The sequence below is a fragment of the Mytilus trossulus genome, chromosome 7, assembly GCF_036588685.1.
Source record: "Mytilus trossulus isolate FHL-02 chromosome 7, PNRI_Mtr1.1.1.hap1, whole genome shotgun sequence".
NCBI classification, from domain to species: domain Eukaryota; kingdom Metazoa; phylum Mollusca; class Bivalvia; order Mytilida; family Mytilidae; genus Mytilus; species Mytilus trossulus.
The window spans coordinates 54,086,957-54,102,648 of NC_086379.1; the positions used below are offsets into that span (position 1 = coordinate 54,086,957).

Below are 15,692 nucleotides of genomic sequence, written 5' to 3' on the forward strand. Positions count from 1 at the left end.
GAGTACAAAATGTTGTCAACACTGGTTAGTGAACCACTACCAAAGGTGAACTCTTTCTTACCTATTATCAATGCATCTATTTATAGAAATCCAGTAAATTACAGTATAATCTTGTTAAATACCAATTAAAAATTGAATTACAGTCAAACCTGTATATAAAGGTAACCATTGGGACTAAAGTAATGTGATCTTATAAGATAGATGACCTTTGAATTAAGGTTAAAAATGTTATAACTACAGTGGGACAAGAAGACAATAATCTGACAAGACAGGTTTTCCCTTTAAAGAAGTGACCTTCTTAACAGGTTTGACTGTAAATTTAACTCATATTTCTCCAATATCATAAAAGGACAACAACATATTAATTAAAAGCAGGATTTAAAATTATCAAGGACAACAAATTATCAATATCAAAAGCAGTTAAAAAATTATTAGGACATAATTATAATATATTTAAAATTCAATGATAAATTAGCATACAATTACATTTTTAAAATAAGGAATGATAAATAAAGCATTCAACCATCACATGCAGAGTTATAAAAAAGATGAGTAAAGCAACTGAAGTGTTCTATTAAATACTTACCTTGATTCAGTTAAAAGTTCAAAGAAATGTTCATACAGAGATTTCTGTAGATCAAATGGTGCCTCATGCCAAACCTATTGAATAATAATAAAAATCTTTGCAGAAACATTTAAATTTTTGTTGAAAACAAACAAATGTCATTCTTTCATCCAATTGAGAAATGTATAAATTAAGAAAGCGTTAAAGAATAAAGGAATCATAATAACACGGAATACTTCTGTCTTATGACCAGTGCTTCCAAATTTTTTTAAGCCAGCCGGTTATTTTATATCTGATCCTGATTTTAATTCCTTAAGACTTAGTCACAAAAAGCAATTATGGTAATCAGATGGCCATTCAAATGATTGACATTAGATTTAAACCAGATGCTCCGCAGGGCGTAGCTTTATACGACCGCAGAGGTTGAACCCTGAACGGTTGGGGCAAGTATGGACACAACATTCAAGCTGGATTCCGCTCTTAATTTGGATTGTGATTAAATAGTTGACACAACATAGGTTTCTGACACAGAATGAATGGATTCAAATGAACTTAAAATTTTTGTTTTCTCTTAGAGCAATTCACTATGCTGTTGAATATTAATCCTCTCAAAAAAATGTTTGAAGAAATTTTCTTTTTATTTATGAAATTTCAAATGAGAAAAATTGAACCCAATATTTTAATCACATCCCCCTTTCCCTTATTCCAAAACTAATTTCAATTAAAATATTCTAATGGAGTTTGCAACAATTACTACTCATTTAAATACATCATAAAATATTAAGATGTAAAAAAACTGCTTGTTATCACTGAATGGTAAAGATTATTTAAATTTATCAGTTGGTAGTAAAAAGTTAATATACATTGTATATTGTATATAACAAAGATTTAAGTTGATTCTGGACAAAGAAAGATAACTCCAATTAAAAAAAATTCTTGCAGATATTTCTTGCTTACTATACTGGACAAAGAAAGATAACTCTTAATTAAAAAAAAATTTGCTATTTCACAATATTGTGAAATTAGATATTTCTTGCCATTGCACAATACTGTGCAATTGAAAAGACTTGCTATTGCACAATACTTAATATAATAATTTAAGATCCTGATTTGGACCAACTTGAAAACTGGGCCCATAATCAAAAATCTAAGTTCATGTTTAGATTCAGCATATCAAAGAGGCCCAAGAATTAAATTTTTGTTAAAATCAAACTTAGTTTAATTTTGGACCCTTTACACTTTAATTTAGACCAATTTTAAAACTGGACCAAAAATTAAGAATCTACATACACAGTTAGATTTGGCATATCAAAGAACCCCAATTATTCAATTTTTTATGAAATCAAACAATGTTTAATTTTGGACCCCGATTTTGGCCAACTTGAAAACTGGGCCAATAATCAAAAATCTAAGTACATTTTTAGATTCAGCATATCAAAGAACCCCAAGGTTTCAATTTTTGTTAAAATCAAACTAAGTTTAATTTTGGACCCTTCGGACCTTAATGTAGACCAATTTGAAAACGGGACCAAAAATTAAGAATCTACATACACAGTAAGATTCAGCATATTAAAGAACCCCAATTATTCAATTTTGATGAAATCAAAAAAAGTTTAATTTTGGATCCTTTGGGGCCCTTTTTCCTTAACTGTTGGGACCAAAACTCCCAAAATCAATACCAATCTTCCTTTTATAGTCATAAACCTTGTGTTTAAATTTCATAGATTTCTATTTACTTATACTAACGCTATGGTGCGAAAACCAAGAAAAATGCTTATTTGGGTCCCTTTTTGGCCCCTAATTCCTAAACAGTTGGGACCGAAACTCCCAAAATCAATACCAACCTTCCTTTTGTGGTCATAAACATTGTGTTTAAATTTCATTGATTTCTATTTACTTTAACTAAAGTTATTGTGCGAAAACCAAGAATAATGCTTATTTGGGCCCTTTTTTGGCCCCTCATTCCTAAATTGTTGAAACCAAAACTCCCAAAATCAATCCCAACCTTTCTTTCGTGGTCATAAACCTTGTGTCAAAATTTCATAGATTTCTATTAACTTAAACTAAAGTTATAGTGCGAAAACCAAGAAAATGCTTATTTGGGCCCTTTTTGGCCCCTAATTCCTAAAATGTTGGGACCAAAACTCCCAAAATCAATACCAGCCTTCCTTTTATGGTCATAAACCTTGTGTTAAAATTTCATAGATTTCTATTCACTTTTACTAAAGTTAGAGTGCGAAAACTAAAAGTATTCGGACGACGACGACGACGACGACGACGACGACGACGCCAACGTGATAGCAATATACGACGAAATTTTTTTCAAAATTTGCGGTCGTATAAAAAATGATTTTAAACTTTACTTTGATATGAATTTGATGTTCAGATGTAAACTGTTAAATTGCGGTGCATCATTCAAAGTGTGCATATTAGCGTGCTCATTTCTGCCTTAGACTCTTTACTTGTGCAAAATGATATTGTCAAAACTTTATTTTCGTTATTAAAACCGGATGTTGACTTGACAATGGTAAAACATGGACCATATACAGATATGTAAAATCCGTGTACGTTTACAAAGCACGATTGAGTGAAGAACTAAGCTCTTTCCACATTATTTCTTCAACAAAATACTTGAAATGAACGTTAGATAAAGGTATCAATAATAATTTTAGCATTTTTGAAGAAATGTAGAATGCATAATTAAATTTCCCAACTATGCACATGCGCACACGTGATCTAGTTCATTCAACGTAGTTCTGACGATTTTTCATTTAAAACCTTTTTTCAATTTTTCATCAAATCATGTTGATAAACTAATTTCTAAGAATTTAATCTTTAGGACTAAATCAATTAGATTTAAATCCCTGCAATACAGACATTTACACTAAGCAATCATTCCATAAACAAAATCTTTTGCTTAAGTACTAAAAGCCTCAATTATTAACTTAATTATCAACTTAAACTTACCTCCAAATCACACAGTAAATCTTCAAAAGCCTTTTTATTGGGTATGACTGAACTTTCTTTACCACTATCTACTGTACCAATCAGGGAGAAGGTCAGGTGTAAGATATGACTGTTCAATAGGTGTTGTTTCTTCTTATACAGCATGGAAAGTGTCTAAAATAATGAACAATAAACTGAATGAATGAATAAGGATATGACTGTTCCAAAGGTGATATTTCTTTTTGTACAACAAGGAAAGTGTCTAAAATACATGAATGTCATATTAAATATAAACAGAATTTAAGTATCCAGACTAAAATGTTCTCTTAAATGAAGTACTTAAAATAACACTGGAAATATTGTAAGCAGATAAATGAGGATCACCATATCTTATTTAATAAATGAGTTCCTAAGTACCTTAAATTCAGAAATTATTGCTATGTTTTTATTATTGCGAAAATTGCTACAGGGTTAAAATCACAATAATTAAACCTCGCATTTTGAAATTTAGTATATGACTTTAATAGGATTTTCTCAATATCACAAAAATTTAAATGGCATATTAATCTAGAATGACAAAATCGCAATAATAAATGCATGCAATAATTTCTGAATTTACAGTAACTGAATTTAGGCATACATACCTGATATCCTTGTATTCTGTCCATGTCTTTCAGAATGTTTTTGTTGCTCTTGACAACACATACAAGGGCCTTAACTGCTGCATACAGCTCTTCTACATCTGTTGCCATGGCAATTAACCCTAATAATGCAGAGGCTCCACCCACATTCTCTAACATCTTAGCTACAGCTTTGGGACAAAATGTCCTAACACCTGTAATATAAAATAATAAGGTAAATTACAAAAATAAATTTTAATGTTTCCATCAATGCACATTTTACAATGTGCGCTGTGATAACTTAACTTCCACATTTTTTCAACTACATCCTTCTACGGAAAAGTCTTGTAATCTGAAACATATGAATTCAATGTCAGGTCAGAATTTTTTTTATCTTTGTTATATAAAGGCTCACTCATTACAATAAAGATAATATGCTCAATGTTTTATGTTTCCTTACCTAAATATCCAATCAGTATAGCTCCAAGACTTCTGGCAGGCCCATTCATATGACCACCTGAATTTGGTAGGATTCTGATAGGAGTAGCATTATCATGTGCTGACATGGCAAGCTGAAAATACAATATTTCTTCTTATTTTATGTTTATGTATGCCAGTAGTTTGAACTTGTCATGCATAAATAAAAGAAGATACTAGTTTCAGATAAACTTATGATTTATTTCTTGACATATCATTTACCTCTCAATGGGATGAATAAAATTTGTAGCATACATAGATTTTAAGTTTATTCAAACTTCCGTAATTGAATTCCTGAATCAGCTCTGTGTGAAAATTTGAAAAAATTGAACATACAAATACAAAATTTATCAAATTTATGATAGAGTTAATGTCTTTAAAAAAAAATTATTATTGATATAAGATATTTACCTGCTTAGCAATAGATTTACTATCTATTTTGTTGTAAGCCTTTCTGATCTTTGATACGGTCATCTGCAGTACAGTATGTGCATGAACACCATACATTACTTTCTCTTCGTTGATATATGGTCCTTGGAAGTCAACTTCATCTAGGAAATATAAAATATGTCTCTTAAGGGTTTCCTATCTAAAGTTATACGTTTGGTTGAAATATTTTTAAGTCATTATCTGGAAACTAGTGTTTTCACCTGGTCCATTTCCTGATTTTTACATATTTCTAAAATACAGAACCTATCCATAAAAAAGAAGTTACTATGTTTTACATGTTTTGATCAATTTAATGCAGTTACAACATTTGTTTTTGTTGACAGTACCTTTTTTTTTAATATCATCATGAAAGTACAGTGACATTGTGTTACAAACTTTAAAACATATTCCAATTGTAATCCAAGTACTGCATATTACCCATATTAGGTGCTTGAAAACTGCCAATATAGATGGGTCCAAGGTTGTAGATATTTCTTATGACATTTGAGCTGACTATATCCTCCATAAGATGACATGGACCCTGTCTCCAAGTAAGTCTTGAGTTACGTCTGACCTGTGGAGGACTTCCAATGTAAGCAAAAACTGAGGTAAAGGCTGTGGGACTAGCTGTTCCTCCAACTCCAAGGTTAGGGGATACATAGTGTAGCTGAAAATTATACAACCATATAATACATATATACAAAATAATAATTTCAATCCCTCCTAAAATATCACACACAAATCAAAGTACTTGTAAGCACTGAAGGGTAAAGATTGCTTTAATTTATCAGTTGGAAGAAAATTACAGCAAGCTGACCAAAGATATTACCTTCACCTACACACTCAATGCATTTTGTTGTAAATATTACATTGTATAAAGCATTGGTTGTATTTGAGTCATCTACAATTTCAGGCAAAGAAAGATAACTCCAATTTTTAAAGATCACTTTAACAATGACATCCTATATATTATAGAACAGATATTAAATTCCTGCACCTTGCAAAAGTTAAGTGATGTTCTTGACAGGTGTAACATTGTTTTGTGACTTGAATATCTAAGCATGTATTTCACTGATAAATTTCTAGAAATGTTTATGGATAGGATGTATAGAAAGTTATGATCAATACACTATATCTTATATATATAAAAAATATTGATACACCTTGGAAGATATCAATATCATGTCTGTACCATCAGTAATAAATAGAAGGAGTTAGTGGCTATCTTATATAAACACATTAGCTAATAAAAATAACCCTTATCAACCTTTCAAAATCATATTGTATATAACAATGATAAATTGAGATACCTTCTGAGTATTAACATGATCACCATCTACAAACAGACCAACACTACTATTCTTCATAATTCCTGCTCTGTGAAATATTAACACCAGATGGTGCCACTGTCCTTCCTGTGTAAGTTCAGGATACCAGAATCTCACTCTATTGTCATTTAAAGGTAAATCTTCGTCTATTTCTGACCCTGTAACTAACAAAGTAAAGGAGTCAATATTTCATAAATATTTTTTCAACATAAAATCATAAAAGTTTGCCAATACAAAAGATATTTTTTCCATTTAGAATTTGATGTTGATGTCATATTTTGCTACAGCTGTTTTAGTAAAACTTATGCAATATGAATATTATTGTGTCAAGGCTTTTCTCCTATTGAAATAAACATCAATCTCTTCCATAGTATGTCATATTTTTCATCTCTAACTTATTGTTCTTTTCCATCATCTAAGACAAATAAGTAATCATGCATAATATTGAACTGATCATTGCACTGTTTATCATTTAAATCTCATGTTTTTCTTACTGTCTCCAAATTAAACATAGATTATTGTATGCACATTTTTTTTCTTCTATGATCATAAAACTAAGCTACCATTTTTAAAGATATATTCCAAAAACTCTTACCAGTATTAGGTAACAAATGTTCCTCCGTTGAGACTATCAATGCCCTTTCCCTAGATGTCAATATAACACTGAGACATATTAAATTTTCTTCTCTACCCTGTAAATTCCTGACTAGTGTTAGAAGTCTTACTGGATGTGGATCTGACCTACTACTGAACTTATCTACACAAAACCATGTAGAAAATGTCATCCCTGCCTGGGGTGGAAATACTCTTTCTCCTACAAAACGAAAAACAAATTTCAAAAATAACATAACAAGAAAGACAATGTGTTTTCCTTTTATTTTGAGCAAATTACCATTTTAAGTTAGCTTATAATCTTTTGTAATTTCTAATCTAGTGTGTGCATTAGTTATTGCGTTTTTTTAAGAAAGGACAATAATGCACGATTAATTATTGTAATTTTTGGAAAAGCTGAGAACAGATGTATCTATTCAATATTAGAATGTTAGTTCTTACCGTTACAATACTCAATCAGTCGCATTATCTCATTTAGAAAAACCTCACAATAATTTTAGAATTTACAATGTATGAACTTATAGGATTTATGTTTTGTAATGTAAATATTTCAGCTGTAAATACACAAAAAAAACTACTGAACAGCAAATATGTATTGAAAAACAAGACCTAACTACCTGTGTTTCAAGCATAGGAAGGCAGGTTTAAAAAAAAAATCTGCTTAAAGTAGGATGTTTGCCACTGATAGATATTTTGATCCTATCTATGTTATTTGTGATTGAAAGCAATACCTGTTCCAATTCCTCCTATAACAGCAGGATCATTACCTCCAACTACACCACTGACTACTGATGGGGTAGGAGGTCCCTGGGGGGCTATACTGGGTAAATATAAACATCCAAATCCCTCCGCTGTCATATCAAACTCTACAAAAGATGGAGTCACAGCTGATCCATGCATTCTTGCATCTTTAGGTGTTGTCATAGAAACTAAACATTTGACCCTGGTCAATGGGACAGCTTCACCAGCAGTTTTCAGTTTTCTTTCTACCTCAACAGGTGTTTTTCTTTCCTCCACACTAGAGGCCCTACTGACTGGCCAGTTACAACTCCAATTGTTAGAACCTATATCATAGTCATTGTCCATAGGACGACAATTCAAAGGGGATCCCAATCGTAAGAAATCTCTGAAAAATTAAATAAGTGTTGATGAGTCTGATGTTCAATTTGACAAGATGGAACTGGTTTAGCAAAAAATATGTCTTCTCTTCATCTACAACAAGTACAATCTCAGATGTTGAGGTAGAAATATCTCTTCATGAAAATTTAAATGGTGTTTGGATGCTAATAGTTTATGCCTATATACATGATATCTATTTTACAAAATACAATTCAAACTTAACAAATGTTTAAATGGCAGATTTCGAGATCAATGCTTAGAAAAAAACATATATTGTATTTATAAATTTTCAATATTTTTCACAATGTATAGGTTTTAACAAGTTTTACATTTTACAGTTTTAAAACTTTGTTCTACATGTATAACATTTCTTTATCTGTTTATATAAATATACAACTTGTCTAAACATCAACCCAACAATGGTTAATCGTTTGTTCTTCCCTTGCTGGGATTCGAACCCATGCTACTGAGGAATTGTGACATCAAATTACCTGCACTGTAGCTGTCCCAATTTAAAAATATATAAATACCTCAAGTCTCTAGGTGTTAGAGATTGTGATGCCAGCCTTTCAAACATTGATCTGAGGGAGGGATGGAGTGGGTGTGTCTCGTCAGCTAGTGCTATATAGCCATGACTTAGTAGTTCATGAGGATAACCATATTCACACATTATCTGTTGGTTCCTCTCTGTGTGTAACAGACTCTTCAATAGTTCAGCTGTATTAATTTGGAGGGCTAGGGCAGGCTACAATGAAAATAATAAATAGTGTGCAAGGTCTTGATTCACATTTATGTCAATTGGGATATAAAAGGTATCACAGTGTTTTGCTGTATACAGGTATTAAAGTGTTTCTCAGGTTTTTTTAATAACTTACGACTTTGGTTTATTTATTTGTTTCACACTATTCAATTTTGGGGTCTTTATAGCTTGCTATTCGGTGAGAGCCAAGTCTCCATGTTGAAGGCCGTACTTTGACCTATAGTTGTTAACTTTTTATACATTGTGACTTGGATTGAGAGTTGTCTCATTGGCACTCATATGCTAAATCTACATTTATTAGGGGTTCGTGTTGTTTATTCTTTAGTTTTCTATGTTGTGTCATGTGTCCTATTGTTTTTCTGTTTGTCTTTTTCATTTTTAGCCATGGCGTTGTCAGTTTGTTTTAGATTTACGAGTTTGACTGTCCCTTAGGTATCTTTCGTCCCTCTTTTATTAAAGTTTCAATCAATACTGACCTTTTTGTCATCATCATGTTCTATGGCAGGTAACAGGTGAAACAAGGACAAGACAGCACCAGGATGTACAATGATTTGATCTGCACTGACATGTGATGCCTCAGGTATACTTCCTGTACTGGCCCGCTTCTGTTTGGGTGAGGACTGGGGAGAACCACTACTATCTTTATTATAAATCATTGTAAACCTCTTTAATGATGGGGAATCTGTCTTTGCCTGGCTAGATGTTGGTCTAAAATTTAAATAGATGGTATTAATCATCTCAAACGAAAATACTTTTTGAGAAGAAAAAAAACAACAAAAATATTTATGATATTCATGTAAATTTTTAAATCAGACTATTTAATCGTTAATTATGATTTTCAAGGTAAAAGACTCTCTAATTTAGGCATTATTAGTTTAAGTTATTCCTATCATCCATACATCAGACTATTCCAAATTATACACCTACTTAAAAAATACTTACTTATCAAAGATATCCTGAGCCATGTTGTACAAGTACTTTAACATTACACAAGCAGATAACAGTGTCATGGGAATGCCATCGTAGTCCCTGTAAAATAGTGAGGAAATGTAATTCATATATAACTATAATACACTAACATTTACCGATACATTTTTTTTATAATTTGCACTGATAACTGGTATTTTATTAACCTCTATACTACAGGCAAATGCACCTTCACCAAAAAAAATTCTCATATAAAAAAAACTCATCATAGATAGATGCCAGGATTAAAATTTTAATTTTAGGCCAGACACACGTTTTGTCTACAAAAGACACATCAGTGACGCTCAAATAAAAAAATATTTAAAAGGCCAAAATATAGTACGAAGTTGAAGAGTATTGAACACCAAAAGCTCCAAAAAGTTTTGCCAAGAACAGCTCAGGTAATCTTTTCCTCAGGTAGAAAAGCCTTAGATTTTGAAAAATTCAAATTAGTTCACAGTTAATTTATAGTCATGATCATATCAATGCTAACTCAAGTCATAACTGCACTCCTGAAAAAGCCTTAATTCTTTTTAAAATATTTTTGAGCAACTGCAGCTGATCAGTGATCTTCCTATTTGAAAAAAATTCAACAAAAGAGATAGGAAAAGAAGTTGAAGCTTAAAGCAGTAAAAATAAACAGACAGTAAAACATTTCTGACTATTAAAGACATTTCAGTCAGATAATTATAAAAAGATAATATATATATGTTTATCTTAAAATATGCCTATCCATAAATGATAAGAATTTAATTAGTTTTAAAATACTTACTTAGTTTCTTTGGTATTTACAAATACATCTTCAAACAGTAGTTTTTGTTCTTCTGCTTCCGTCACTTCACCAGATGGTTGTATATCTATTGTGGAGGAGAAACAACCCAGTAATCTCACTGCTTCTGTCAGACTATCATATCTAACCTGTTACAAATAAAATTTATTAATAATGTATAATTTATAAGTTCAAGGTCGACGGGTTCAAACAGAAAGATTTTAACAGCAGAGAAAACTGTACATCTTATAATCGACATGACTGTACATCTTATAATCAGATGACAATACCAATACTAAAATGCGGCTTACGCATAGTTATATTTTTTAGTTCAGTCATCACAGGTGTGTTCTAGTATAATATGAGTTTGACATTATAGATGACAACTTCAACAATGCATGTCAACTAAGTGTAGGCTCACATAGTTAAGCAGTTGTATAAAGCTGATGAACATAATCATAATTGTTGCATTTGTCACACAGTTAGAGTACTGAAAAACTGTTTTCAGCTTACTTTAATACATACCTCAGTCTCAAAGAATTTGGCGTTAGCAGGTTCGTATCTCATGGCTACAGTTATAGTACTGAACACTGTCTTTAGCATACTTAACACATCTACTCTTCTTACTGAAACATTCAATAATCCAGACATTCAAGACAAGTAAATAATTTGCAATCATTATACTTTATCTTAGTTTATACTTAGCAAGTGTAAATCCTCATGAAATTAATAACCACACCAAACGTTTATGTATTGTTCTCAGAAAATATAAATTTGAATAAATATCCACTTTTACAATATATATATACAAGATTAAGGGAAAATTTAACTTTAAGTGAGATTTACCTTGATCCCAGGGTACTTTAGGTGGATCACATAAACAACCTTCCATAGATACTAAGACAGACATGACATACACAAAGCCTCCTACTCTACGGAATACTGTTCTCGATCTGTGGCTTTCTCGTAATACATTCAGCAGTGCCTAAAACATAATGTTTTTGGTGATGCAATTTCAATAGAATTACTGTAAAAATTATAATTTTGAGAAATCTCAGATTTGTAAAAAAATAAAAATATAGTTCAGTGTTTAAGTTTAAGAAATTATAAGAAAAGATAGACATGTAAACATCAATATGAGTGCCCTGAGAATAAGTGGGAAATACATTCAGAAAACATGAATATTTTTCTTTGATTTAGAATAGTATTTTTTTTTTATGGAAATCTTATTCAAATGAACTCTTCTATATTTTTCCTTGCTTTTATTCTATACATTGTTGGATATCTTTTTTTAAAAGTTACCTTTAGAATATGTGTTTTGAGTTGAAGTGACAACACTGGAGAAGAATGCATCAGACCAAGTAATGTTCCCATGTCATCATCACCACCAGGGGACAGCACTAGTTGTTGTACAATATTTAAAGTCTGATGACGACACTGCTTATGTGGAATCATGGTATGTGCACAACGAGCTCCTCCACACTCTCTAAACACATCTGAAATTCAATTAAAGTTCAAATTAAATAATTAAACTTAGAAAACAGATCAACAACATTATCAATATCTAATAGAGATTGCCATGTTAACAAGCTATCAAAGACTTAGTTAATTAAAAGAAACTAATAGGCCCTACACAAAGTAAACAAATATTCTAAGCTTTCTTTTGTTCAGTGTTTTGAAGGTAAAAGTTTTAATAAAGTTTGTAATTTTTTTCATTGCGTTAAAATAAATATTTAGCCATAACTCACCAGCATTTTTACTATTTCCACTCAGAAGAGCTGTTAGACACTCCATGACCAGAGATCCTAATTCTTGTTGGTCAGCATCTATTGGCTCTGATTCTACTGTATTTTAATAGAAATAATGTCAGTTGTAAAAAGGTGTTAATTATTTCGCTAAATTTAATTTTACAAACCCATACTCTTTTGGATTTAATGGCTTTGAGTGTCCTACTGTTTCATATAAAAAGGAATATAGTAAATTCAGATAATTAGACAATTTGCAAAGGATTATTTTCGTAAAGATATAAAATTTTGCCTTTATTTATTTTATTTATTTCTTTCCTCAAATAGTTGTATTAATCATAACATAAATTATTTTTAATTCCTATGCATGGGCAATAGAATGCTCTTGCTGTGTTTCAAATCATCTATATTCAATTGACTCAAAATTTGGATTTTTTTTTTTTTTGTATTCATGCTTTTCACAAGTTTCTTTCTTTAAATTATTGATGATTTAAAGAAAATAATTTTCAAAATCTCTAAAGGTTGCACTTTGTAATTACAGCTGTTTCTCAAACCACGCCTCTTTTGGGGAGATTTAGAATATTCATAGAAAATAAATGTTTACATACTGGTTCCCAGTTCTGATCTGTAGGTTGCATCTCATAGAGACAAAACTTGGAAAGTTACCAGAAAATATACATGGGAGTATTGTTTATATTGAAATCTATAGTAAACCTACAGTCGAGGTAGGAATAGTTAAGAAATTTAGTGATAGTTTAAACTCTTAGACTTTGGGGCATATGAACGTTGAAAATATGCCGCACAGCCCTACATTTTGACTTTTGAAAAAAATAGTAGTGCATATGAACTTTCTATTCTAGGATATAATTTTTTTCAAAACCTCATAGTAAAGTGGTACAGTTTTAGCTGTAAAGAGAGTTCCTATGGGAAAATGCATTGTCAATATTTACAGAAATGCAACCTATATGCTTGGTAATCTGAGAAATAATTTTATCAACATCAATTAAAATCTCGTAATTTCTAGTAAATATTTACCTGTATCATTATCTGGAGTTTTCAACAGAGCAGCATATCTGTGTAAACATGTGATCATCACTTCTAACATTCCAACGTCTCGGAAAACATCTTTATAGATTGTGTGGGTTTGTAAAATCTTCAGTAGACTCTTCATACAGAGTATATTGCACTGTGTGGAACTGAAAACAAAAATAATAAAATTATTTTAGGAGCTGTGCTTTATATGTACATGTATATATATTTTACATATCCTTTCATTTATATAATTTTCTCATTCAAAAAAGGTGGAAACACTGTGAAAACATTTAACCAATTTTTTTTCCTACCTCATGAGACAGAGATGCAAGATGACTGAGTGTTCCTTTGCCAGTAAACAGACTTCCAAAAAGCTGTACAAACAAAAGAGTAATGGAACTATGAGAAAACTTACTGATCTGATTTGATGAGTATACTGAACTATGAGAAAACTTACTGATCTGATTTGATGAGTATACTGAACTATGTGAAAACTTACTGATCTGATTAGCTGAGTATACTGAACTATGTGAAAACTTACTGATCTGATTAGCTGAGTATACTGAACTATGTGAAAACTTACTGATCTGATTTGGTGAGTATACTGAACTATGTGAAAACTTACTGATCTGATTTTATGAGTATACTGAACTATGTGAAAACTTACTGATCTGATTTGATGAGTATACTGAACTATGTGAAAACTTACTGATCTGATTTGATGAGTATACTGAACTATGTGAAAACTTACTGATCTGATTTGATGAGTATACTGAACTATGTGAAAACTTACTGATCTGATTTTATGAGTATACTGAACTATGTGAAAACTTACTGATCTGATTTGATGAGTATACTGAACTATGAGAAAACTTACTGATCTGATTTGATGAGTATACTGAACTATGTGAAAACTTACTGATCTGATTAGCTGAGTATACTGAACTATGTGAAAACTTACTGATCTGATTTGGTGAGTATACTGAACTATGTGCAAACTTACTGATCTGATTTGATGAGTATACTGAACTATGTGAAAACTTACTGATCTGATTTGGTGAGTATACTGAACTATGTGAAAACTTACTGATCTGATTTGGTGAGTATACTGAACTATGTGCAAACTTACTCATCTGATTTGGTGAGTATACTGAACTATGTGCAAACTTGCTCATCAGATTTGGTGAGTATACTAACTATGTGAAAACTTACTGATCTGATTTGGTGAGTATACTGAACTATGTGCAAACTTACTCATCTGAAATTGTGAGTATACTGAACTATGTGAAAACTAACTGATCTGATTTGGTGAGTATACTGAACTATGTGAAAACTTACTGATCTGATTTGGAGAGTATACTAAACTATGTGAAAACTGACTAATCTGATTTGGTAAGTAAACTTAACTATGTGAAAACTTACTGATCTGATTTGGTGAGTATACTGAACTATGTGAATACTTACTGGTCTGATTTGATGAGTATACTGAACTATGTGCAAACTTACTGGTCTGATTTGATGAGTATACTGAACTATGTGAAAACTTACTGATCTGATTTGGAGAGTATACTGAACTATGTGCACACTTACTGATCTGATTTGATGAGTATACTGAACTATGTGAAAACTTACTGATCTGATTTGGTGAGTATACTGAACTATGTGAATACTTACTGGTCTGATTTGATGAGTATACTGAACTATGTGAATACTTACTGGTCTGATTTGATGAGTAAGCTGATACTGATGAGTTCTTTACAGGGAACAAAATTCAAGTCATACACAATAAACTCCAGGAGCTCAAAAAACTTTTCCTGAAATAAAAGAATTTGATAGTTTATAAATGTGAACATGTTAGAGGAGTAATAAACAAGTATTCCAGTATAACATCAGGAAAAAAAGATGTTTTTATAACTTCAGGATAAACAGATTTTTTCTATATTTTACAGATAACAAATTTAGCAATAAATTTTTGGTCAGTCAGATGAATTATTGCAGTTTGCCTGATTAACAGTCCTTTAAATGCTTTAGTGACACTTAATGAAATAGGTAAATTAATAAATAGAAAAATAAAAAAAACAAAAAACAAGTGAAACTGTGAGCTACTGCTCACTGATGATACCCCCGCCGTAAGTGAATAATATTAATAGTGTAAAAATATGCAAGTGTTCGGTAAACAGGAAGTTGTCGAGTGATGAATCTGAAAAAGCAACACACGGTATAGCTGACTGGGTGCACTACATTTGCGCGCATTTGGGGATTAAAATGTTTTACGTTTGCACGCAGCTTTTGATTACAATTGTGCGCATTCATTTTACAGTTAA

At 31.2% G+C, this 15,692-nt stretch overlaps 1 protein-coding gene across 6 annotated transcripts in view; it reads right to left on the minus strand.

Moving 5' to 3' along the window:
* LOC134725306 (WD repeat and FYVE domain-containing protein 3-like) overlaps nt 1-15,692 on the minus strand; it is an 84,736-nt gene that overhangs the window by 55,835 nt on the left and 13,209 nt on the right. For 2 of the 6 annotated variants that reach the window (XM_063589009.1, XM_063589014.1), the window contains exons 10-29: nt 15,085-15,182; nt 13,372-13,532; nt 12,340-12,435; nt 11,894-12,087; nt 11,438-11,576; nt 11,117-11,217; nt 10,595-10,740; nt 9,799-9,885; nt 9,333-9,564; nt 8,627-8,841; nt 7,709-8,103; nt 6,961-7,179; nt 6,348-6,529; nt 5,476-5,704; nt 5,020-5,159; nt 4,592-4,703; nt 4,156-4,346; nt 3,533-3,685; nt 587-660; nt 62-76 (exon numbers count right to left, since the gene is read on the minus strand). In XM_063589009.1, coding sequence (XP_063445079.1) covers nt 62-76; nt 587-660; nt 3,533-3,685; nt 4,156-4,346; nt 4,592-4,703; nt 5,020-5,159; nt 5,476-5,704; nt 6,348-6,529; nt 6,961-7,179; nt 7,709-8,103; nt 8,627-8,841; nt 9,333-9,564; nt 9,799-9,885; nt 10,595-10,740; nt 11,117-11,217; nt 11,438-11,576; nt 11,894-12,087; nt 12,340-12,435; nt 13,372-13,532; nt 15,085-15,182 — 3,179 coding nt within the window. The remainder of the gene's footprint in view (nt 1-61; nt 77-586; nt 661-3,532; nt 3,686-4,155; nt 4,347-4,591; nt 4,704-5,019; nt 5,160-5,475; nt 5,705-6,347; nt 6,530-6,960; nt 7,180-7,708; nt 8,104-8,626; nt 8,842-9,332; nt 9,565-9,798; nt 9,886-10,594; nt 10,741-11,116; nt 11,218-11,437; nt 11,577-11,893; nt 12,088-12,339; nt 12,436-13,371; nt 13,533-15,084; nt 15,183-15,692) is intronic. The other 4 variants (XM_063589010.1, XM_063589012.1, XM_063589013.1 and 1 more) reach the window with 4 other exon arrangements.